Source organism: Castor canadensis, chromosome 5 (assembly GCF_047511655.1).
Source record: "Castor canadensis chromosome 5, mCasCan1.hap1v2, whole genome shotgun sequence".
NCBI lineage: Eukaryota > Metazoa > Chordata > Mammalia > Rodentia > Castoridae > Castor > Castor canadensis.
Window position 1 is genome coordinate 71069738 of NC_133390.1, and position 25518 is coordinate 71095255.

The 25518-nt window shown below is 49.8% G+C and overlaps 2 protein-coding genes across 3 annotated transcripts in view; one reads left to right on the forward strand and one right to left on the reverse strand.

Annotated features, from left to right (window-relative positions):
- Positions 1–3604, forward strand: part of Sec22a (SEC22 homolog A, vesicle trafficking protein) — an 85511-nt gene extending 81907 nt beyond the window's left edge. Inside the window, exon 8 of the mRNA XM_074073294.1 lies at positions 3451–3604. Coding sequence (XP_073929395.1) covers positions 3451–3522 — 72 coding nt within the window. The 3' untranslated portion in view covers positions 3523–3604. The remainder of the gene's footprint in view (positions 1–3450) is intronic.
- Positions 3605–7384: 3780 nt separating this feature from the next.
- Adcy5 (adenylate cyclase 5) overlaps positions 7385–25518 on the reverse strand; it is a 145524-nt gene continuing 127390 nt past the window's right edge. For both annotated transcript variants that reach the window (XM_074073290.1, XM_074073291.1), the window contains 7 exons: positions 23560–23735; positions 22254–22283; positions 21234–21366; positions 13965–14228; positions 13038–13242; positions 9642–9766; positions 7385–7721 (listed from right to left, as the gene is read on the reverse strand). In XM_074073290.1, coding sequence (XP_073929391.1) covers positions 7593–7721; positions 9642–9766; positions 13038–13242; positions 13965–14228; positions 21234–21366; positions 22254–22283; positions 23560–23735 — 1062 coding nt within the window. In that variant the 3' untranslated portion in view covers positions 7385–7592. The remainder of the gene's footprint in view (positions 7722–9641; positions 9767–13037; positions 13243–13964; positions 14229–21233; positions 21367–22253; positions 22284–23559; positions 23736–25518) is intronic.

A 25518-nucleotide genomic window follows, 5' to 3' on the forward strand; every position in this document is an offset into this window, starting at 1 on the left:
AATCCCAAAGAGATGGAATCTTTCTACGTAGAAGTGCTATGGTAAAACAAAACCAGGTCTTTTGTTTAAATTAGCCTCAATAATATCCTTGCTAAAAGGTAGAAAAAGAAACTCTGGAACTCCAAGGGTTTGTGCAAAGGCCAAGTTGTCAGTGTTCATCTTTGGTTGCATTCTTCACTAGGTGAGAGGTGTCTGATCGTCCTCGTCAGTGTTCTGGTTCTGACCTTGAGTTCTGGCAGGTCACAGCCTCCTAGCAGTGGCTATTTCTAAGAGAAGCAATACCTGAGGCTTCCCCACTTGTAGCATCTTTTCCTTGAGTGGCCAAGTGCTCCGGGTTACTTTATTTAGCAGGTGAATTCACAGGGTGGAAACACTTCCTGTTTGGAAGCCATGTGGTCTGCATACTCTGGCTTGTTAACAGTGAGTGGTGTTGACACGTGGGCACCCAAGTGTTCTGAGCATTGGCAGTGCAGGTGTCTAACAAATCATCTCAACACAACTGAGGACCATAGGAAACTGCGGGAGAGGACAGGCTTGGTTCTCAGAGATCCTGAAATCAGTACCCTGTGTTTCCTTGACAACAAATGATATTTCAACCCAACCTCACCCACGGTTCACATTTGCCCTTTTTTCCTGCATTCCACAGCCCAGCAATGCAAGCATCATCCAAAAGGCTCCTGGTACCACCTGACAATAGGAAGCAGGACATTCCATTTTCCGTTTGCCTTGGTCACTTGACCATGTTATGCCCATGCTTTGCTTGAAGACTGGCCTGAACAAACAGCGTTTTGCCCTTGCATTTTTGCATTCTTCTGGTATCTTTTGTGGGCCAGTGCTTGGTACTCCTATGTGGTCAGTCTCACAGCAGTGGGTAGAGGGGGCATGGTCTCATTTTCTCTTGAGGAAACTAAGACTTGGGTGAAGAACTTGTCCTTTGTGTGGTATCACACTAACCAGTGAGGACATGGAGTTCAAACTCAAGATTCAGGTTTTGATTTAAAAGTTTGTACTCATCTTTCTGTGTCCACAGTGCACCTCAGGAAAAAATTTTTTGGTAGGACTGGGGTTTGAACTCAGGGTTTTGTGCTTACAAATCAGCCATTCTTACTCTTTGAGCTACACCTCCAGCCCAAGAAAATTTTTGGTGACACTGGAGTTTGAACTCAGTGAGACTCATAGAGTCTCACACTTGTTAGGCACTCTACCACTTGAGCCCTCAACCCTCAGAAAGAAAATTCTTAGAATGTGTGTATGTGACAACAGCTGGGCCTTAGTGTTTTAGCAGCAGTGAGAATGGATGAAGCAGGTATGGAGGGGAAATGGCAGCATATTCTAGATGACAGTTCTATGGGTGTGGGCATGGCACCCTCACAGAAAACATTTGTGAAGGCTCTTTTTATAGAATAGATGACCCACCTAATCCTAAACACATATAATCTTAAACTACCTAACATAATCTGTTTAAATATATATGCATGTAATATACATTACTTTTTTTAACAAAAGAGATCAGGTCCAATTCCTGCAGTACCAATTCCTACAATATAGATGTCCTTGGCAAATAAAGTAATTTGCTAAAATTACTACAGTTATAACCATGAGAAGACAGACAGCTGCAAGAGGTGTGGGGAAACTTACAGATGCTCAGATATTAGGGCAAAGGAGTATACATTTTAGTGTTTGTAGTAAAACAAGCATCCTTGGTGATTCACATTTTACAAACCTTTACTTTTCCTAGCAAAGTATCAGAATACATTGGTTCTTTGGCTTGAAGTAGTTTCATGGGAATTCTGCTATAAGTCTCCCTGTCTTCTAGTGTTGTGACCTCAGCAAATCACTGAACCTTTCTGCCTCAGTTTCCTCCCATGTACAGTGAGGTGGTTGTTAGGATCAAGTAAATAGAACAAGGCCTGCCCCAGCAAGTATGAGGAAAGCAATTGCCACTGTATCACGGTCTGCCTTTGTTACTGGTACTTTCAAGATAGTAGGAGTTTTTAAAATTGCAAATGTCCCCCCAAATGTGATAAATCATTGCACAAAGCTCTTCAAAAGTGACCACTGAAGTGAGGATCCTGTTGAAATACCTAGCAGGCAGGCCCCTGCCCTGGCAGGTACTTGTGTGCAGACTTCTGGGCAGGGCACTGGGAACATATCCAAAGAGAGAAGAGAATTGAGGGACTCAATGCCTGCTGTATGCCAGGTGCTTCAGGTATTGCATGTTAAGTGCCTAAGCATGCTCTGTCTGAGGGAGGGAGGCATTTGTCCAGTGTCACACACCTGGAAGGGTAGGCTGTGCCTTCCAGTTCCCCATAGTCCCAAGGCACCAGGACACTGGAAACTGATGGAGGTACCTGGCAACCTCACCAAATGCAATGTGGCACTAGGATTCTGACTCCAGGACACTTTACTTTGAATATGGTAATCTGATCTGGGCACTCCTAGATGGCAGCTGTCCTAGTGCCACAACTTCTTAAGGGTCCCCTTGAGAATGTGCGTTGATAGGAAGGGAAGGGCTAGGGGTGGAAAGCCAGCAGCCTTCAACAGTACTCTGTAGATGCTGTGGAGGTGAAAGCTGAAAGGCACCCTTAAAAAGCACAAATGCAACATGGTTATGAAAAGATTCATCTGAAGTAAGGCACACTCCTCCAAAAAAAAAAAAAATCCCATGTATGCCAGGAAGGAGTGGCTAAGTGACAAAATGGGGAAGTGAAGTCTGCAAAACTGGAAAACAAGTGTAAGTGAGGCTACCCAAAGATGCTGACAAACCCGAGATGCCAGCCAGGTCTGAATTAGAAATTGGCCAATTAAAAACAGTGTGAGGCTCTCTAATGGATTCCAGAGGGAATTTTTTTAATTCATAGGCCTATTATAATAGGCCAGCAGTATGAAAGGGGCTCTGGGGGTGACATGCTGCACCACATGCAGGTGACTCCACTCTGCTCGCTCAAAACACAGGAGGCCAAGGTATGGGGCTAGGAATCCAGTGGTGGCAGGAGGCTGCCTCCTTAAGCCCCAACCTACAGGAATCCTTTCCTTCTCATCTTTCTCCAATCCCTCGTCTCTCCAGACCTACTGCTTGGTCTGTGGACCTAGATTGCCCTTCACAGAGCCTCTGGCTCAGGACCTTGATGGCAGAGGCGCCTGGTTATGCTGCCCTGCATGGCAGCTGTTGACGGACCAGTGTCTGGACAAGGACAAAACAAGGGCTATTTCTGACTTTGATTTGAAGATCATCCTACAGATCCCCTTGGGATGATGTTTTCACCTCATTGGTCTCTATGCCTTTGGCTTTAAATTCTTAGTCTTAATTAGATTGTCTTTATGTTTGCTATATATGTGATCTGGTGCTTGAAGATTGGGTAAAAGAATTACACAGAGGCAGGCGAGACCTTGGAGACAGCCATGCCAGTGCCCCTCACTTGGCTTTGTTCTTATGTCTGTGTTGTAAAGCACAGAACTTGCAGGTGGAAAGGAAAGATGGGCAAGGACAGCAAATATATCTTCCCTCCCAAGACAGAATGAGACCCCCCACCCCGAGGGCTTCAGGACAATCTGGACGGATAAGAAAAGCATCCTTTAGTAATTGGATCTCACTTCACTGACTTGACTTTGAGGCGTGGTCAGCCCTGCTCCTGTCCAGCTCAGCAGTCCCTGACCAGATGGGCATGCTGAAGAGACGCACCCAGGGTAAGTGTCAAACCTGCTTGGCTCTGAGCATCTGAGGAGCCTCAGGTGCACCAGTGTCCTCCTGAACTTCCTCCAGGCCCAGAGGAGGCCCAAGAGACAAAACGGGAAGTTCAGCCAAGAGAAGGATGGAAAGTAAGTAACACCAGCCCTTCCAACTCTCCTGGGACTTGTTCTAAGGGTGGGGAGGCCATGCAAAGCTGCCATGGCCGTCACAGCCCACTCTAGCCAGTTCCCTTTGTTTTGAAGGTGAACTCTACATTGTTTGTTCTCTTCAGTGTGTCATTTTGATTTAGACAAACTTAAAAGCTGTGGGGGGGAGTGAGACTGCTCAGCACTGCTCTGAGCATTACACGTCCTAATGTGAGAATATTTACTGCCCTACAGTGACATGGGCTCAGCATCACTGTTGGGAGGAGGGAAGCTCGAATTCTGCTGATTGAAAATGCATAGCCTTTGTAGCATTATGAAAAAAATCTATGTTTTATCATGTGGAATCCTGGGCTCTGTGTGTGAGAGCTCTTCATCACTAGGTGATACTTGCTTTTGGAAAGGTTTATAAGTATATTCACACGGGGGTGTGGCTTAAGTGATAGAGTGCCTGAAATTCCAGGTCCTGAGTTCAAACTCCAGTGTCACCCAAAACAAAAATAAATATGTATCTGTAACTTCCAAAGTCTTAAAGTAGTATAGCTCCCTGCTGAATATTTAGCTTAGTTTTTCCAGTGCATCAAGATTCACTGTGCTAACTTCCCATTACAATCCAGTCCTTACCATGTGAGCTGATGTTTGGTGTTTACTATATAAGCAGGCATCATGGTGTTCAAAATGGACCTCACAGCAGTAGCATCTGTTCAGTAAGTTCTGTAGATTTGCTTTCTAGGTGTGAATATGCTGTTAGAAAAAGTAGAATCCTTTAAGGAAGAAACAAATACATTCTGTGGAGTTATCTCAGTGGGGATAGGGATGGGAAGGTTTTGAGTTGCCACCCTTTTGTGTCCCAGTGTGTACTGTGCGAGTGTGTGGTTTCGAGGGGCTCCTTATACACCTAGCCACAGCAGGTGGGATTTCTGTAGGAGTTAAGGTTCCCACATCAGCCATTCAGCCCCTGAAATTTGAAGTTCCTTATCATTTGGTCTTCTTTTCTCATTAATATAGCCTAGACTGGAAATTTCTGAGGTAAACTCCTGCCTCTATCCAGCACATCTTTCCCATGCATCTTAAACCCTAATGATGTCTTGGCCCACCATGCCCAGGACTACACCTGGGCAACTACAGTGTGGCCATCATTGTAGTGAAGCCAGTAACGTCTCACAGTTCCTTCATTACACCTGTTATAAAGTCAATTTGCCCAAGCCCTTCTGGATTTATTTCCTGAACCCAAATGTAACCCTGCATTCCATGGGTATAGCAGACAGAACAGCTGGAAAGGGTCCCCTTTGTGGGCTTTGACGGCAGACAGGCCTGCTCTGAAACCCCTATGTTAATTACCAGCTAGGCGGCCTTAGGCAAATAGTGCAGCCTCTTTGTGCTTCACCAGTGAAATGTGACCAGAAGGATTTTCGTGTATGTCTATCTATCCCAGTGAGTCATAATTAGCCATACAGGTCCTCAGTCCACCTCTGGCCTTCAACCCATCCCTTCCCTTCTCCTTGGGTCCTTTCAGTGGTCTGTGTTCTGCTCTTATGTTTCCATCTTTCTTCTGGCTCACCTGTTAAACATCCTTCCCTGGACCCTGGCCCAAGCCAGAAATCAGACCAGGACACATTACCAGTGAAAGAGTTTAATAGTTAAATTATTTAAATAGGCTTTTCAATTTCCATGGGAAATCATAATTGTATTCGTTTTTGCAAGAGCAGGAATAAAAAGTGCACACCCCTAGGGAACAAAGAGCTAGCACTGCACACCATCACCAGTCACTGCTGGGAGGGGAGGGGCCTCCGTGAGGCTGTGATCAGCAGGGGAACACGGCATGAACTCAGCACACACACTGTACTTGGGCTGGAAGCAAAACAAAACCCACCACCACTGGTGGGCAGATGGAGGGCAGGGGACTTAACTGGTCCCTGCACTGGAGGTGAGGGGTAATGCAGAACTCAAAAGGGTGGAGCAGCAAAAGCACGGGACAGTCAGGCTTGGCAGTTTTGGGTCCATATAATTTGCTTCTCATAGCTGTGTTCAAATTGGGGTGGGAGGTGAAGTGGGGACAGGAGGGAGGTGCAGGTGGACATCAAAATGTTTTAGCAACCAGCATACAGCTGCCACCTCACCTTCAAGCTCCTTTTAGAGGGGATAAGCCTGCTATCCTTCCTGTTAGAGGAGAGATCTGGACCCAGGCCCTGAGGATGCTGTTTAACCATATCTTTGTGATCGACAATCATTTTCTAAACTTCCCTCAGAAGTTATAAAAAGTTTTCTCTCAGTGTATTTAACTGTCCCCTCCCCTCCCACAACAAAAAGTAGACCAAACAAAATTTTTGTGAGCTTTTCCCTGTGGATTCTGATACTCTGATGAGTAGAGTAGTGACTCTACTCATTCTTCTGGTTTGCAGGTAGAGGGGTGAGAGGTGAAATACCGAGCCTTGGCAAAAACAGGCCAGACAGGGTGGGCTTTGTCCCAGCGTCAGCCAGGGTGCCTGGCCATCCCTGAGCATTTGGGAATCCACAGGAGCTGCCTCAGTGCAAGAAGCAAACGCTGTCAGCCCTGGAACGGGAGGGTGGTAATGAACCCTCTGCTGCTCCCCTGGCTTCCAACGCAGTGGGGTGGGAAAAAAGCTTTTTGTCTTCTTCATTCCACTTGAATTACTCAGGGGAAGTGGGGTGTGTGTGTGTGTGTGTGAGAAAGAGATGGGGGTAATATGTCCCAGCTGCATCTTTCTACATAATCTGTATGGCATCCCAAAATGACATACCCCTGCTCTAGGTTGTGCCTGGAGAAACCAAAACTGCCAAGTCTGAAAAGAAGGGAAGGCATCCTGCAGGAGACCAGGTCCACAGCCTGAACACACGGACACACACACCAGAGCACACATCGACACACATACAGTACAAATGAGCACTTACACCCGGCTGTGCACAGCTGCTTTCTAATATAGAGAATTTACAAAATATAGAATTTGGTATATCTGTTAGATCTCCAAGGTTTTCAATAATACAAAATAAAAATACAAAAAAGACAAGTTGGGGGTCCCCCCCTCCTCCCCCAGTGGCATCCTCATTTGCTGTGTGTCTCTTACACGCATACAACTAGCATAGTCTAAAGAAGGGCACAGAAAACTTGGTTTATTTAATAAATATTTTCTTTTCTTGCTTGGTGTCCTCTTGCCTCCCCTTTATAATCAGTCCTGTTTTCCACACAGTTGCACTATCTGTGTGCACGGAGGTGTGGGCAGAGGACGGCAAAGGCCACAGTCCTCTAAAGCCAGCATTCCTGCCCCAAAGCACCGCCAGGGAGCAGCCTTTATCTGAAGGTTAAAGGCTCACATGGAAAAGTAGACCCTCAAGGTCACTGGGTACCCTCAGGCCAGCGTCAAGCCCACCTACCCACCCATCTAGGCTGAGGCCTTTCTTTAGGCCTGCCACTGCGTGCGGGCCACACCATCCATTAAAGCTCCAGCAGGCCTCCACCGCACAGCGGCAGCACCTGTCAGAAAACTCAAGGTTCAGTTCGAGTGTAGCAGGTTCTTCTGCAGAGAGAAACATCTTTGGTCAGCTTGGTGTTCACAGGACGCTGGCGCTGGGGCCACACCCACCAGCAAATGCAGAGGCTGCTTCTGAGTCAAAGTGGAAATCTCACCAGCACAGCCACGTGGCTAGGACGCCGGCTCCCCACCTGCCCACGCAGCACACAAAGAAGCTGTTTCCTTTCCTCTGGAGGCCAGGCTGCAGGCACCACTGGCTGTCAGCTGCTAACTGAGTGGGGGCCCTCCATTGAGGAAATAGGTCATCATCTCGCCTTTGCCCTTGACCTTGACCACACCACGGCACTCCAGCTGGTATGTGTTGGCGGCCAGCACCTGGTACATGTCTGTGGTGACCTGAGGAAGTAAAGGAGTACAGAGGACAGGCCACTGATGTCACTAGGGACAGAGCTACCTTTGAGCACCCACTTCTTTTTTTTTTTTTTTTTTTTTTCTTTTTTCTTTTATTATTCATATGTGCATACAAGGCTTGGTTCATTTCTCCCCCCTGCCCCCACCCCCTCCCTTACCACCCACTCCACCCCCTCCCGCTCCCCCCCTCAATACCCAGCAGAAACTATTTTGCCCTTATCTCTAATTTTGTTGTAGAGAGAGTATAAGCAATAATAGGAAGGAACAAGGGGTTTTGCTGGTTGAGATAAGGAGCACCCACTTCTTGCTGTCGCCTCAACACAGGAGTGGGGCAGCCCCTCACTGCAGAGATATCGGAACTGATGGGGGCTTATTCAGGGGAAGTGCTTCTTAGAAAAGAGAATGAAGACAGCTGTGGTTCTCAGCCCTGCCCTGAGACCAGCACCTCATGTGCTACTTCTGAGCTACTTGAAGAGTGGCTTTCAGCCCATGAACTGCTTGTGCACAGGCCACAAGGAGTCTAGAGGGGGTGTGGGTGGGCTTAGGAGCTGTCAAAGCCTGATAACCAAGTGTGGAACTAGGGTTTCTCACAGAAGCATTGCTCAGGACAGACCAGAAAGGTTTCTACACACTGGTTTTTGCCACAGACAGTTTGAGACTACTGCTTATCTCAAATTCTTTCTAGAGGTAACTACTATTCCCAACCCCAGCATCTGGGTATCTGTATCACTTGCCTGTGGGTCCACAGTTAATAAACCCCAGAGCCTGGACTCAGTTCCAGATCTTGTGTGTGTGTCTGCCTTAGCTTTGAGGACAACCATTCTGAGCACCATCAGAGCTCTGGCTGGTCACACAGCTACCTAGCCTGGCTGTGAGGGGCCAGAGATAAGGTAGCAGTGGCTGGGTGGGCTGTCAAGGTGAGCTCAGTTTGTGAGTAATTGTGCTTTCTGCATGAAGCTAGGGCTGCTGGTTCCTGTGGGGTCTGCAGGCAGAGTCCTCACACCCGGCCCGGGGTGGGTTAGAAGCTCTGCACATTTACATGACTTTCCCACCCCTCTTCAGGACTCTAGTTCCCATCCAACCATCCCTTCTCTCCTGGGCACAGGAGCGGGAGGTAGGAAAAGGCCATGTGGCCTGGCAACTCAGATGGAATCCACAAAGCCACCCAGGCTGGTTGATCTGACCAGAGTGAGGCTTGGAAGTCCTGTAGGGGACATTCAAGCAGTGTCAATGTGGGCAAAAGGCCTTTTAAAATGGCACAGTTAGCAATGCAGAAAACCAAGGCTAGGGAAGTTGACTTCCTACAGCCTCACAGGGACCTGTGGGTGAGGACAATGCAATGTGAGAGCCCAGTCCAGGGCCTCTTTGTGTCAGGCTAGAGCAAAAAGAATCCTGGAAGTTGTGAGAAAAGTGAAGACAAGCAGGCCTGGGGAGCCCAAGCACAGCTTGCACAGGATGGAGAAAGGGAAGAAGTCACAGGTCTTTAGCTGCTGGGGGTGTAGCATCCAGGGGCCAGTAGCCCTGTGTGATTTTCCTGACCCAGGCCCCTAAAGCTGAGAGCCTCACTGGGCCATGCCCTGCTCACTGTGCCTGGACTGGGAAGGTAGTGCTATCAGCTCATTAGCACTCTCAGCTTGCTTAATTAGCAGCACTGCTCCGCCTCCACCACCCGATTCCCTCAGTGCCCAGCAGAGAGCGCTGCAACGACCTGAAGATCTGTCCAAGGTACTGAGCGCCTGAAACAATTGTGTCCTTCAGGCTTCCAGAACTCAGGGCTAACTGCCCCACCATCCTCGGATTTGGAGAGAAATTATGACTGGGAACGAAGGGCCTGCTCTGCAGACCTCCTAGATCAGACAGAGGTCTCTTGTGTGGTGACATGCCGTGGATACTCTTGCAACTCACCTGGATGCGGTCAGGCACACCAGTGCTATCCATGCGGCTGGCCACATTCACTGTATTGCCCCAGATGTCGTACTGAGGCTTTCGAGCCCCAATCACCCCGGCCACCACAGGGCCAATGTTGAGTCCTGTGGGGACAGAAGCCAGAGACACTCATCAGGTTAAGAATGATGCTTGTCTGCGTACAGTGGTGCATGCCTGTCATCCCAAGCTACTTTGGAGGGTTGCAGTTCCAGATCAGCCTTGGCAAAAAAAAAGTGTGCAAGGCCCCACCTCCATGGGAAAAAGCTGGGAATGGTGGCATGCACCTGTCATCCCAGCAACAGCAGGAAGCCTAAAATAGGAAGATCTCAGTCCTCCTATGCTGGAGGCATGGCTCAAGGGGTAGAGCACTTGCCTAGCAAATACTAAAGCTGAGTTCAAACTGCAGGTTCTCCCTCTGACTTTTGGCCTGAGACAGTGGTTCCAGCCCGAGGCCAGCCTTCACTCTGCTGTGTCCCTCTCTGCTCTATCAGTTCTTGCTAATTTAAAACAACAGGAACTTTTTCACACTATCCACTACTCCTGTGTCCTCACCACGGATCCATGCTCAGCCCTTACAAGTCTATTACCAGAAGTACCCTTTTCAAGGTCTCCAGTGACCTCCTGCGTGACAACTTGCCTTTTCTTTATCTTCCTGTCAACTCAGATTGCATATACAGAGCTCACTCCTTTCCTCTTCCTCACTGTTATTTCTCTCCTACCATTCTCATTCTTAAGATTTGGCTCCTAGTCCATCTCTCCATCCCAGTCTCTTCTCTCTCCAAGTCCTGTCACATCTCATGTGGCTTTTTTCCCCCACATGCTACTAGGAAGCTGGACTGTTCACCTCACTGGCCACACCAAACTGGATGGCTTTTGACTATTTCCAAAGGCCACACCAAACCATGAAGGCATTCCTGAGTCTGTATGCATGGATGCCCCCTCAAGCCTCCTTAGCTAACTCTTGGCAGATCCCATCACTCAACCCCAGCCTAGATCAATAAAGCTGCTGAGGCACTTTACAAAAACACACACCAGGGGCTGGTGGAGTGGCTCGAGCAGTACAGTACCTGCCTAGCAAGCATGAGTCCCTGACTTCAAACCCAGAGTACCTAAAAAAAAAAAAATTACACACCAGGAGGAAAATATACACCACTGCCAGGGAAGAAGATGGGGGCGGCGACATTACACAACACCAAACATGAAGTTAACATAGACCCAGGCTGCACGCCAGTCACCGCACACCCCAGCTGCTCTGCCTGGGCTTTCTAGCAGCCAATGCCAAATGGAAATCTGGTCAAGTCCACAAGGCACTGTGCTTAGAGGGCAAAACAAGCAGTGTGTTTAGGGACAGCTCAATTCCTGACACTCCAGCTAGAACAAAATGTTTCCTGGGGACATTAATGATCACAGTATTGGTTTTTGGTAACCCAACATTTGAGTTTTATGTGCTGGTTTTGAGAATTGAAATGCCAGTATTTTTTGTGTGAATTACTGTTACTTTTTAAAGATCTAAAATCTGACTCATTTATAACTTGAGACATAGCCAGGGAGTTGCTAATGCATGAAACTGCTTGCTTTTTTTTTTTTTTTGTACTTTTTCTTTTTTTTTCATATGTGTGTTTGTGTTTTCTTTTTTGCGTGATACTTTTGAATAGAACAAAGATCTGCTCTTTCAGAAAGCATCTTCCGCTTCCACAAAACTCGAGGGGAAGGGAGAACGCACCCAGCACAGCTTCCACTGGGGAATGTCCTGAGTAGCACATTCAGAGGTGGGTGGGGCAGGGGCTGGGAGAGTGCGTGATGTCTGCGGGTTTTCACTGGCTATTCTTACCACTCTTCTGCACAGCTGAAATTGTTGAAATAAAAGGTTTGTATAATAAAAACAAAATTAAATACAAAAAAGGAAAGTATTTTGGTTTCAAAGATTTTCTTTTTGTTGTTACTTGTGTGTGTGTGTGTGTTTCTGTTGCTGTTTGAGATAGAGTCTCTATCTGTAGCCCCAGACTGGCCTCAAGCCCCTGGGCTCAAGTGATCCTTCCTAAGCTTCCTTGGTAGCTAGGATTATAGGTGCGTGCCATCACACTCAACTGTACAAGGATTTCTGAGCAAGTTGAACATGGCCCTGACTGTTCTGAAACTGACCCAGTGCTTCTGCTTAGAGCACACTCACCCCTTTCCTTCAACCGCACCACTGCCTCTGGACACCACAGAATCAGTCAATAAGGGAAAGCTGGAGTCCAGCAAAGACACACTGACTTGCCTCAGCACATCCCTCTTCAGGGATGTATGGATGACAAAGGTTACATGCATATATATATATATATATATATATATATATATATATATATATTTTGTGTGTGTGTGTGTGGTGGTAGTACTGAGATTCAGAGATTGCACTTGCTACCTCTTGAACCATGCCCCCAGGCCTTTTTGTTTTGGTTTATTTTTCAGGTAGGGTGTTGTGCCTTTCCCCAAGACCAGTATCACACTATGATGCTCCTACTTATACCTCCTTCATAGCTGGAATTATAGATATGATCCACCATGCCCAGCTTCTTTGTTGAGATTGGGGTCTACCAAACTTTTTGCCTGGGATGGCCTCCTTGTCTCCCTCTCCCAAGTAGACCGAAGTATAGGTATAAGCCACCATACCAGGCTGACAAAAGCTTTTACAAACAGCTGGATTTTGCTCACAACCTGGAACTCAACATACACCAGTTGACACACTTTGTTTTTAAGGTTACTGTTCTTTAAAAAGTTGAAATATAATCATTTCCTTGTTACTATTACCTGATTCTTTTCATGTTTAGTTTTTTTTTAAATATTTCACTTTTTATTTTACTGACAATTTTGCAGAATATTGTTCAGTATTTTTATAAATTTCTAAGTGTAACAACTAAAACATGTTTATACATCTTGTATCTAAAATGTAGCAAGTATTGGATTTGACTGCTTTTCATTTTTAATGAATTTTGAATATGTCTGAATAGCACAATGCTGTTGACTAGGTTAGTTGTTACTAGAGATGAAGGGTACTGTTATCTGCCCAAAGCCACCAGAAGGCCCCGGGCTACCAGCACAGAGCGTCCCCACAGAACCTTAGGGGCAGGCACAGTGTGTTTCCCAGCAGGCCTTCCCAGGGAATAGGCAAGGCAGGAGCTCAGAAAAAGGGAGTCCTGCCTGTGTCCCCCACAGATCAACTCATCCTGGGCAGGGTCTGCTGTGATGACAGTTGCCGACCCCCACCTTTAGGCAGGGAAATGCACTGCCATATTGGCCTCTTCTGCCACCTCGCCTTCTGCAGCTGGGCTGCGACAGCGGATGCAGGGTGGGGTAGGTAGCCCCCCACATGACCTCTGCCCTCAGGCGCCTCACCGATCTTCATCTGGAAGTTGTTGAAGGAGTGCTCATTGATGTACTTCATTTGGTCCATCAGCTTCATGGCAAAGTCGGCCAGAGCTTTGATGTGTGTCTTGCCCACCTTGTCATAGGTGGAGTCGTTGAGGCCAGAGGCGGCCATGTAGGTGCTGCCGATCGTCTTGATCTTTTCCAGCTGCCTGAACCGATCTTCACTGATGATCTGGACAGAAGGAGGCCAAATCGGGGTCACCCCCAAGCCTAGACCACTGAGGTCCACAGGGAGGGATGGTGGATGTGGGAGGAAGCACAGCAGCATGGCCCCCCCAATGTGTCCCCTCTTCACCCAATGGGGGCACCTACTCAGGCCCCTGATGCTCTGTGGCAAAGCCAGTTTTCCACAGTAGGACAATGTACAGGTGGCTGACCTGCCTATCACCACACCAAGAGCCCCTGAGGTCACTGGTCACCATTGGGCCACATCCCCAAAAAGAGGCTGGGCAGCTATCTCCCTGTTTAGTGGCTTACATTCCCCTCCCAGGGAAACCTCCCCATCTTTGTCTAGCGAGACATCCTTTTCCTATCTCCCACCCCTGTTGGAAACCCTCCAGCCTCCTTCCTCCAACCCCAGTCACCAAGCTGCCTTAGAGCAGAGTCTCAAATTCCTGGGCACAGACATTGGGCTATCCCAGGGCCTGGATCCCCGAAGGTTTAAGTTCAATAGCCTGGGGTGAAATCCAAGTTCTGGCACTTATGGGAAGTAAATTTAGGCAGGACACTTAAAGTTTGGGGGTGAGGGAGGATCTCAGTTTCTCATCTGTAACATGTGCATGGTGCCTATGACAGCACCTAGGACACAGCCAGGCTCCTGTCATCAGAGTCATCAGTGGTCACACCCCGGTGGAGGCAGGGGGCAATGGGGACCCATGGGACCCTGGGGAGCACCTCATCGAAGTCGGCAATGATTTCGTTGAGCAGCCGCAGGCACTCGACACCCTCATTATTGGCCTCCAGCTCCACGTAGAACTCGGAGAAGTTGGCAATGGAGGCAAACATGACGGCCACGCACTCACAGGACTGATAGTAGAGCTCGTCATTGCGCCGCTCGCGGGCCAGGAAGTGGGCAGCTACGTCCTTGGGCAGGATGTTGTGCAGCAGCCGCCGGTTATAGGCCTGCAGCTCCTCCATCTCCTCCTTCTCCTCTGTGGCCTGGGGACAGAGGACCTGGTGAAAGGAGGCTCTTGCGCCCCTAGCAACAGCCCTACTTAGAAAAGATAGCAAGAGTCATGCTAAGGCCGGCACACGCCCAAGGTTTCAACAAGTGCCCACCTGTCTCAATCTCTCCCCGTGCTCTCTACTTCCAAGCTCTCTAAAGAGTATGACCATGGGCAAAAAAAGATGTTGGTAGGCATCTAACCCTCCCTGCCTGCCCCTTGCAAAAGTGATGCACATGGGGGTTGATGCTGGAGGAGCCAGGCACAGGGGAGATACAGGTCCGAAGCAAAGGCTGAAAGGATCCTATCTGCCCAAGACTGGAACCAGAAAGCAGGGGAAAGCCATGGTCCAAATCCACAATCCAAACAGCTCTCTGGCTTCCTAAGGGCTCCCTACCTTTTGTCTTTCTCTTTAGATCAGGAAATGCAATCAGAAAAGCAATCTGGCCAGGGCTACTCTAACCAACTGACCTCCAGGGGAGAACAGCCAGAGTCCTGCCCATGCCTGATTCCCATGACAGCAGACTTGCTCCAGAGCCAGGCACAGCCAGTGAGCCAGCAGAGGTGGCAAGGAGACACCACAGTTGACTTTGCTTTTCCACAGTTTGGGTCCTGGATCTACAGTTTATGCATAGTCACTTACCCTCCCAGATTAAGGGACAGGGCAGAGCTCTTGGGTCAAGAGGATAGTTGTGTACCAGGCAGGCCAAAGCAGAGAGGCTGTTACACACCGCTGAGGTGCGGTGAGAAACCATCTGACTAAAGTGGCCACAGGATGAGGGATCACAGCTGCCTTCCCCACCCTTGATGGGTGATGAAAGGGTCCTCTGGCTAGGAGTGGCCATGTTGGTGAAGCAGGCAGGGAAAGGATCACTAGCAGGGCCTGAAAAGATCTAGGTGCCTTGGCTGGTCCTTTCCCAACTAAATATAGACCTTTTTCCATTTGGCTGCAACTAGAGGCCAGGACAGCTTCTCAGGGCCCTATGAAAAGTGGCCATCCACGGGAAGGAGCTGGCACCTTCCCATGGCTATAGGACCTGGGTTCAATGGAGACAGAAAGCCCCAGGGCAGAAGATCAGGCTCAGCCACAAACCCTGTCCTCATACTCCCCACAGCTGGGTGGCCTCCAGGAGCCACTGGAAGTATGTGGTGAGATCAGAGTCACACCTGAGGAAGGTCCAACACCCTGAGGGGCCCTGCCTCCCCACCACCACTCTCAGGAGCCAGATGAGTCCAGTGGTACGCACCATCTTCCTGCTCAGCTTTCCAGCCTGGGTGACCTATGCTCCCATGAGACGGGCACTTTGACCATGTCCCTCCCCATGAATAATGGCCGCCTGCTCCTGGCTCTGGAAAAAGCTGTCCTAGGGAGAAGGCTGGAGTGGGAGTCCCTGTATTTCTCCTTGCAGGCTGACCCATGGAGAAGCCTGACCATTTGTCTCTGACAACACACCAGACCACTGTCTGTCCTGCTCCCACTACCTGCTCAGACCATGTGCCTAGCCCCTGAGAGGCCCAGGGAGCCCCAGAGCTCTCCAGCTTCTTTGATCTGCCCAGTAGGTAGCAGAAATTAGACACATGCCCTCCCTAGAGAGCATCTGCCTGAAGTGTCAGGCACAGTGGTGTGAGGCTGGGGACAGGGTCACGGGACAGGACTACTGTCAATCCCCTGAGCCCACCAGGCACTCCAACCATACCTGGGAAACTCCACCCAAACACAGGCTGGGCAGCTGCCAACTGGGGTCAAGCCCTGGCAGGAAAGCTCAGGGGTCTACAGCCTCTAGGTGGCCCTATCAAGGCCAATTTTGGAGAAGGGGACAAGGGTGAACTTTCCCAAGAACTGAGAGCCAGGTTCAGCCCAAGAAAGGTCGTGTGGGCAAGGTATGTTCCTGGTGCAGGCTCTTGGGAAAACTGAGGCATCAGGGCCAGTCCTCCATCAGCACACTTCATCCCACCAGGGCAACAGATGGATCCAACAGCAAAGGAGCTGCTGGGTGAGCCTGGAGGGTGACAGTGACGAGCACTTCCCTAACCCAAGGCCTGTTTCAAGTTTCTGTTTATTGCTGGATGTAGTCCTCCAGCTCTCAAAAGCCCAGAAGAAGCGTGGAAGACAGAGGAGCCTGCCAGCATCGGGAGCCCACAAGGCAGCTGCAATGGAAAGGGGCTGACACAGGCTGGAGGCAGAGGACGCTGGCTTCCCTCCCAGCGGAGCCCTCAGAGCCAAGTGACCAGGGGCCATGATCCAGCATGCAAGGGAACAGGGAGCTGAGAGGGATGAGGCGAAGGGGAGAGAGGGGGGCTGCAAGGCTGAGAAATTGGTGCTTCTGAGCAAATGAATCAATCTAAGAAAGGGAGGTGGGTTTTTCACTGCCAGGATGGCACCAGCAAGCCCAGAATGGGGGAAGGCTAGAGAGAATCCAGAGGTACTGCACTGAAATGGGTACTGGCATGAACTCAGAATTTTTTTTTTTTTTTTTGTGTACTGAGGCTTGAACTCAGAGCCTTCACCTTAAGCCACTCCATTAGCCCAATTTTTCGTGGTAGGGTTTTCTGAGATAGGGTCTCGTGAACTATTTGCCCGGGCTGGCTTCAAACCATGATCCTCCTGATCTCTGCCTCCTGAGTAGCTGGGATTACAGGCGTGAGCCACTGGTGCCCCGCCAAAATTTTTTAAAATATATGTACACATACAGATGCTGTAGGAGTACAGACACATACATACAGATGGACACAAATGTTTCTGCGTATGCTCATATCCACTGACAAAGTTTCCCAGCTTTATCCATGGAGGACCCAGAAGCAATGAGCCACTGAGCGCTTGGATCTTAGTTCCTAAATAGCCTTCTCCTCTAAGAAGACTGAGGGCTCTCTGAAGGAGTTACTGGGTGCTGGCCTGGAGCAGGGAAAGTCCCAGATAAACTGAGTCATCTCATTGTGGCAGGAAGTCAGGAAATGCTCAAGGAATGATGAGACATAACAAATGACAAGACGCCAGCTTGAAGAATGCACACCAGCCAAACCTTGGCAATTTGAACACTAAAACAAACAGCAAGAGGACAGATTACAACCCACTGGATGAAGAAATCTATGTATGAGTTGGTGCCGATACAAATTAGTGAATGAATAAGCAAATCAATGGGGGTGGGGGGGTCCTTCCATAAAGGAGAATGTCACCAAACAAGTGTAGAAGGATGGACGGACACAGAGCATCACTAGTTGGCATCTTTTGTGGGCTAAGACAGACAGGAGTCAAGAGATACAGAGGTCTGGTGGTGGAAACTTGCTGAGGATCACAAAACCGTTATAACACAGACTATCTTTCTACAAAATGCAAATGTGACACAGTGGAGAGATGTGGCCAAGGGCAACAAGAGTAGATGAGCAAGGTCAGCTTGGCGGTGCGATGGCCAATGTGGTGGAGTCGAGCAGTACGGGGCTCCCAGCAGTATCAGCTCCATTTCCCTGGAGTTCCTCTGTGAGGGCACAGCCTGCATGTGCTCTTAAGGATACAGAGTAACAAGTTCTTTAAGACTGGCAAGGACTGAGAGGTAGGCAAACACTAAGGAGGCAACTAAATGCAGAGTGCTCCTGGAGAGAGTCCCGGGCCAGTACTGAGCCAGCTGGCATTGTGTGAACCGGCCTGTGAGCGCCACTGCTCATCTCCTGATGGGGTGGGTGCATGGGTGATGCAAGAAGCGTCCTTGTTCCTGGAAGACAGACACTGGTGCGTCCAGGGGGTGACAGGCATCAGAAAATATATGGGAGCAACAAAACCAAAAGAGCAAAACAGCAAAGGGACTTCTGGACTTCTCTATGCTGTTCACGCAACTTTCTGTGGGTTTTAAAAACAGATCAGATGGAGGAAGTGAGTGAGGGCCTGTAGAGGGAGGAGGTCAGAGAGGAAAGACATAGCAGTGGAAAAAAGCTGTTACTGTGGCCAGGCTAAGAATACAAGTGCCCACAGAGCTGCAGATGGGCAGGGGAGGAGCACTGAGTGGCTAAGAAGGACTGGAGTCTTGCTTACTGGAGGGCATGCTGGTTTGGGTTCAGACCAGGGGGACAGAATTCTTGTTCTTGTCCCCAACACAGCCCTTGCTGCTATGGTAGAGAGACCTGGGGATATGGCTGTTTCAGTCTGGAACACGACCAAGAGTGGGAAGCCTTGGCTCTCGGCTCTGCAGGAGGAACAGAGACCTCCTCATACCTTTTGGATCCTCAGGACCTCAACACCCTGGCTGGGGCCCTACTGCTGGGCTCAGGGAAAACAAGGTGGGGATGGAGGAACTTCAGGGCTGAGGAAAGCTTTTGAGGCCTCTACAACACAACCAAGATGCAACCATCTTGGGTAAGGCTTCCTGGGGGGCCAGGAAGAGGGGGAGGTGAAGGCAGAGATGTGGAGAGACATGGGCTCCAGGTCTCCAGAACCTGGTCAGCCCCTAAGAGTGTGCTGGAGCCTCCAGGAACTTCCTCAAAGGAGAGGGGTGGCAGAAGGGAGGCACCTGGGCAGGGAAGGCACACTGGCTATTGCTGTGACTAGCCCAGGGCTTTAGGACCAGCACTCCACATGTGGCATTGTCCTTGGGTCCCCCAGCCTCAGGGCACCCCACAACAGACCCCATGCAACAAATCCTACAGAAGGGGCAACCAGAAGTCCCATCTTCACTTGGCATCCAACCAAAGCCAGGGCCCAGTGCCTCAGCCCTCCAACTTCAGTCTTGACATTGATAGAAGTCGAGATGCAGTCAGAAAGGCTACCATCAAGCCAACAAATAACAACAAATGCTGGTGAGGATGCAGACGAAAGGAACACTTATGCACTGTTGGTGGGAAAGCAAATTAGCGCAATCAGTATGGAAATCAATATGGAAGTTCCTCAAGAAACTAAAAATAGAACAATATGATTCTGCTATACCATTCCTGGGCATGTACCGGAAGGAATGAAAGTCAGCATACACTAGAGACATCTGTGCACCTATTTTTATTGCAGCACTATTCACAATAGCCAAGTCATAGAATCAGCCAAGGTGCCCACCAACTGGTGAATGGATAAAAAGAAGTGTCATACATACATACATAATAGAGTATTCGATCATAAAGGAGAATGAAATTATGTCATTTTTTTTTGCAAGAAGATGGATGGAGCTGGAGATCATCATGTTAAGTGAAATAAGCCAGACTTAGAAAGATAAATATGGGGGGGAAGGGGAGGTGGCACAATGTATACACATGTAAGTAAATGTAAAAACAAAATGAGAAAAGAAAAAAGACAAATATCACATGTTCTCTCTCATATGTGGAGTCTAGAGTTTCTTGTTTTTGTTTTTGGTTTTGGTTTTTTAATGGCCAGGTGTGGTTGGTTGTTCACATCTGTAATTCCAGCTACTAGAGAGGCAGAGATGGGAGGATCATGGCTTGAGGTCAGCCTGGGCAAAAAGTTAGCAAGATCCCATTATGATAAATCAGCCATCTATGTTGGTGCATGCCTATGGTTCCAGCTACATGGCAGTTATAGATCATAGAAGTGCTGTCCAAGGATGGCCCTGGGCAAAAACGTGAGTCCCTCTGCTCAAATAACAAAAGCAAAAAAGGGCTGGGGGTATGGCTCAAATGGTAGAGTGCAGTCAAGCAAGCACCAGTCCCTGGGTTCAAACCCCAGTACCACCACCACCAAAAAAAAAAAAAACATATGAAAACAGAAAGACTATCTATTTGGAAGGAGTGAGGAAGATAAGAGAGGGCAGAGGAAGGTGAATATGATTGAAGAACAAAGTATGCAAGTATGAAAGTATTATGATGAAACCCATATTTTGTATAATTAATTATACAGGTGTGGTGATACATGTCTACAATCCCAGCTACTCAGGAGGTGGAGGAAGGAGGATCACAGGTTTGAGAACAGGCTGGAAAGTTAGTGAGACCCTACTTCAAGAACAAAATGCAAACAATAGACTAGGGGCAAGGCTTGGGGTTAGAGTGCTTGCCTAGCATGCACAAGGCCCTGGGTTCAGTCCTCAGTACTGAAAATAAAACAAAAACTGCTACGACGAATATTCTTTTAAAAAAAATTCATGATACTAAGAGAAAGAAAATCTGGAATGGAGGAGGCCTAAGTAAGAGCTGATGTGATCTGGAGATAGGGTGGGACCAAAAGAGGCAAGGAGGACAGGTTTTGGCTAAGCCGTGGGAGGGGCTGGACTCAAAGGTCTGAGGCAGCCTTCTCCTGTGAGTGCTCTTGGTGCCCTCTCATGGCCCTTCTGAAGTGGTCCAACAGGTAACAAGAGGCCACAGGGCTACTTCTCTGCCTGGCCTGTGGGCATCGCTTCCCTTTCTCCAGGAGGACACTATCACTCTGCAGGGCATGTAGCCTGCAGAGCCAAACGCTGGCTGTGTTTCAGTCCCCCACCCCTGCCCTGTGTACCCAGCAATGGTCAGAATTATGGTGTTGATCACCACACTGCTTCAGCCCCCGCTGCCAAGCTGGGTTTTCCTGTTGATGATGCCTTTGGTCCTTCCTCCTCTGCAGGAGCCTTAATGACTAGCTGTGGCCACATCAAGCCCTGGCTAGGCTCCTGCCGGCCCTCCAATCCCCTCCTCTTCCCCCCTCCCCCCCGCCCCCGTTCCCTCTTCCTCCCCACCCAAGGATGCCTTGCTGCCCACCACAAACTGACCTGCCACATCTGCCTGTGGACACAAGTCAGTACTGCTGACCCTAAAGCACACCTCCTGGGTCCGTCAATAGTCCCATCCCAAGACTGTCCAGGGTGGGTGGATCTGGAATAAGTTTTAGGGTTTTGTCACCTGCGCCAGAGAGATAGGAGCAGACCCACTGGGATACAGGGGGGCAGCAATCAGCTTGGATGAGACTTGAGCAGGACACTTTGCCTGTACGGGGCAAAGTGTGGGCCAGTTCACTCCGTGTGCTGGCTCCTTCAACCTTTCATTCCTGAGTGCTATGAGGCCTGGCCACCTCCCCACCCTGCTCCAGCCTGGGGCCACCCACCTGCAGTTTCCAGAGGAAGTCGAGGCGGGCTGTGGACTCCACCTGCTGGGCATGCAGGTACAAGGCCAGCACAAAGACTGAGATGATGATGGGCGTCATCACCTTCAGTGCCACCTTAGTCGCATGCTCAGGGCTGTGGGTACAAGGTGGACAGACCTGAGTCTACCCTAGCACCTCACACATGTCTTCTTCCTGTAGCTCCTCCTCCTCTTCCCCCTCCTGCTCAAACTGCCTGAGGTGTTGCCTCCTCCAGGAAATTTTCCTGCAGCACCAGCTGCTTTACTCCCTATCACCAGGTGCTGCCCTCTGGTCACCTCAGGGGATGAACTCAGCTCTTCCACAAAGCAAACCGGTGCATCCTAGGTCCTTCTCAATGGACAAGACAGGGGCAGTGGGCACAAGAACAAGGAAGCCAGGAAGGCCATTCTGCCCATCTCTGAGCAACCTTGGGCAAGCCTCGTAACAACTTCTCTACACATTTCAAGATTGTGGCAAGGATTAAGATACTCTGTACAGAATGCTGAGTGCACCACCATGCTGGGCTCTATGACTGTCTACTTATACTCCTGCTAACACTGACGCATGCTCTTACAAAAGCTGTCATTGTAAACCTGCACCTGCACAAGCAAAGTCCAAACCCTGAATGCTGCAAGGTGCCTCCCTATCTGTAGCAGTCCTAGATGCGGGCCCAGTCCCGCAGAGCACGCTCCCAGGAGGAAAAGTAAGTGCTACCTCCTGCTCCGTGCCTGGCCGTGCTCACTCCCAGGGAAGAGCCTGGTACTAACTGCTTTAAAATGATGATCTTAGTCCTAATGATCACCCAGGGATGGTGGAAATCAAAACAAAAAAGCAGAGCATCTACCTAATTAAGGCCCCTTGCTACCCCTGGAGAAGACAGCCTCCCTGTCTGCTGTAGCCTCCTCCTTCACTGCCTACCCTGTTACAATGTCCCTCCCACCTGGGCACCAGTGGCCTTCTTTGTCCCCTCTGTGCTCCATCAAAGAAAGAGTGTCCACTCACCACTGGGAGGTCCCGTTGTTGCTGAAGTCTCTGCGAACACAAGTTGGGGGAGACTGTTGAGGCAGTCTCCAGGACAACCCAGCCCGAATGCCCTGCCCTCCCATGCTCTGTTCTCTGCCCCTTTTGTCCTGCTAAATCCCTGCTCTGCTGCCCTCACTACTGCTGCTCTTGGCCCCTCACCCAGCACCTCTCAGGATCCAAGCATACTCCCAGCCGGGAGGGTTAAAAAAGCCCATCCCAGATAGCATCTGGTCACCCTGACTGCAAATCACCCAGCTCTCACCTGGGACCCTGTCTGCCCAATTGCCCTACCCATTCACCTGGACAGACACCCACCTGTCCCTCCCAGCCCTGTGCTGCCATCCGGAGGGAGGAGAGGGGAAGCCCTGTACCTGCAGGGTCCCTTGTGGCAGCTGCTGGCCACATAGGGCTAGTGCGAGTTAAACTGTGTGCGGCATGTAAATGAGCACCAGGCTGTGGGTAGTGTGGAACAGGTAAAGTATTCCCTTAATAATGGCAACTGGTTTACACGTGGCTTGCATTTTGTGTACTGGACGCCTGCCCTAGAGCCAAACCAGCATCTCCAGAAACAGCAGTGACCTCCACTGTCCACTGCTCTCTTCAGCAGTGGGAGGAGAAGCTGGGCAGGAAGGAGCAGGAAAGAGAGGCCACAGTCCTGGGCTCCAGCCCTGATGTACAGGTAAAAAGGCCCTGGACTCCCTCCTCACAGGAGGGCAACCTGCAATGCTCCTGATGGCACAGTGCTTATCATCTACCCTAGCTCTGCACAACTGCCAAGAAGTTCTGCCTGAATCTTACTCAGATCCTTCATTTTCTCAGGCGTTGCTCCCTTCACAAGACAGGGACACTTCTGGTGGGTTATCTATTCTACCCCGATTGTCCCTCCATTGCCTGGCTCAGTGCCTGCACGTGGCAGGCCCTCAATAAATAAATAACTCTGAATGCATGAATGGGTGAGCAAATGAATGGATGATTTCTTCCCAAAAAGCGGGGTGGGGGGGTCAATTCACTGAGATCTGACTGAGGTCAGCAGTGTGTAGCTAACTGGAGGCAGAAAGGCAGTGGGGCCTGACCACTCTGAGGTCACCTCCCAGGACAGGGATGAGAGAAGGGGGAAGAAGCAAGACCCTGTGGTGCTTTGGTCCAGGTGGCCAGAAATGGGGAGGTACAAGACACTGTCCTTGCAGCTTCCTGGTGATGCCAGGACCCCAGGATCCAGCTCTCCCTGCCTCCCTGCAGTGCCCGGGCCCAGGGCCCAGTAGGGAGTGGGGGAAGTGTCACATACATGGCATTGGCGGTGACCAGCAGGTCAGCATTGTCAAAGAGTGTGACACTGGGCACCTCAACGACAAGTACATAGATGAGCTCAATGGCCAGCATGAGCACCAGCTTCCCGATGCAGCTGATCTGCAGGAACACAGAGCAGGCCAGCAGGCTGAGCAGCACACTGTAGGTGAAGTACTGTGGAGAAAAGGGCAGCAGCATCAGCTCCCTAGGTTCCACCCTGGCCCCGCCCACTGCAGCCCTTCCTTTCCCTCAGGTGAAGGGTGATTTGGGAACATTTTTGTAAGCCTGCCAACAGATGAGATGTAATGTGAAGAGCCTGGCTGGGTACCAAGAGATGGGGCTCTAGTTTGAAGTGGGCCAGTAAGGATGACACAGGCCAATGGGAGGCAGGGCTCCAGGCTCAGGCTGACCTGGTTAATTCCTGATGACTGCGGACTGGCTATGTGCCTTGGGCCACTTACTTAATCCCTGCAAGCTAGGGTTCTTCGTACGCAAAACTTCCCATCTCTTGGGGTTTGCTGTGCTCATCACATGAGGTGAAGCTCTTGGCACTGTGCCTTGCACTCTAGTCACTGTGGGAAATGCAGGTCCCCAGCCCTGATCTGTAGCTCTGAAAGCTACAGCTCTAAAAACTGAAAAGTGTTTTCATAATTCATGTGAGGGTTACATCTGAACTAATCTGACTTGGTGGCGAAACCTGGCCTAACTGATACGATGTTAATTACCATCTTTATCCTGTTTCCTGGGCTATTCATACTTTTGGCTGCAGAAATATGACTGTTTCACTGTCAGATTCTGCCCAGACTCTTCTGGGGTGTGTGAAGCAACCTCCTCAAATCTGGAAAATTTTGCAGTCCAAAATACCTTGGTATCTGAAAGGCTTCTGAGGAGGGCCTGTGGGTAGCACGTATTATTTACCTTGCCAAAGTCCCTTCTGGTCTTTGAACCTGTTTCCTTCTTACACAACTAAGGGGGCCAAACCAGCTGATCTCCTTTTGCTTTTTCATCCCCTCATGCTAATCGTAGACATACCAGCATCTATTACTTTGTTCTTTATTTTTTAATTTAGCACTGTTATTGCTGAGTTAGGCTTCTGGACTCACTATTTCCACACTGCATCTGCCTTTAGCTGGGAGCTACATGATGACACTTGGAAGTAGGCAGCCCCAGGTTGGACCCTCACCTCCCCAGGAGGCTTTCAGGAGACAAGGGAGGGACTGCCAAAGGCCCCCTGGTGATTAGATAGGCATGGGGGCCAGCCTCAAGTCACCATCAATATCTGAGACAGATGAGGGAGCTGGAGGGCATGCCCTGATAACTCAGCCCCACAGCTCCAGTGACCTATCCTTGTGAGAGGCAGAAAGGGCCCCCATGAACCAGCCTGGACTCCCATTCAGACTGGGGGCCCAAGCAACCAGGAAGCCCAGGTTTAATATGGGGGTCCCCAAAGGCCTAGGTCTGTGGGGAGTGGCTAACTGGTGCACTTGTGCCAAGTGGTCATCCTGAGCTCTGCAACCAGCAGGGTCAATGGACCTGATGCTAATGAGTCTAGGAAGGACTGAGGCTGGCCATCACCCACCTGGAGGAGGAACATACTCTTAATTGCCTACTTCCCCCAGGCCCAGCTTCTCCCACAGGGTGACCAACAAGGGACAAGTAGACCAAACACAGCCTCTGCTTCTGGGCAAATTGCCCTTGGGAAGCAGAGCGCTGCTCCTGTGGCTCCCAGCGGATGTGAGAGGACCCATGAGGGAGCAGAGGATGCTGGCCTCGAGGCCGGCCTGCCACCCAGGCTGCCATGCAGCATGGCCTCAGAGGAAGGAGATGCACATGCCTGTCTGAGTGAATGCAGCTCAGCCTTGCCTCCCTGGGCTTTCATCGCCCTGTCTGTACAACAGGAAAATGATCAGGCTCCTTTCCAAGGTGGGGGAGGGAAGCCAGTGCTGTGACAGCCTCC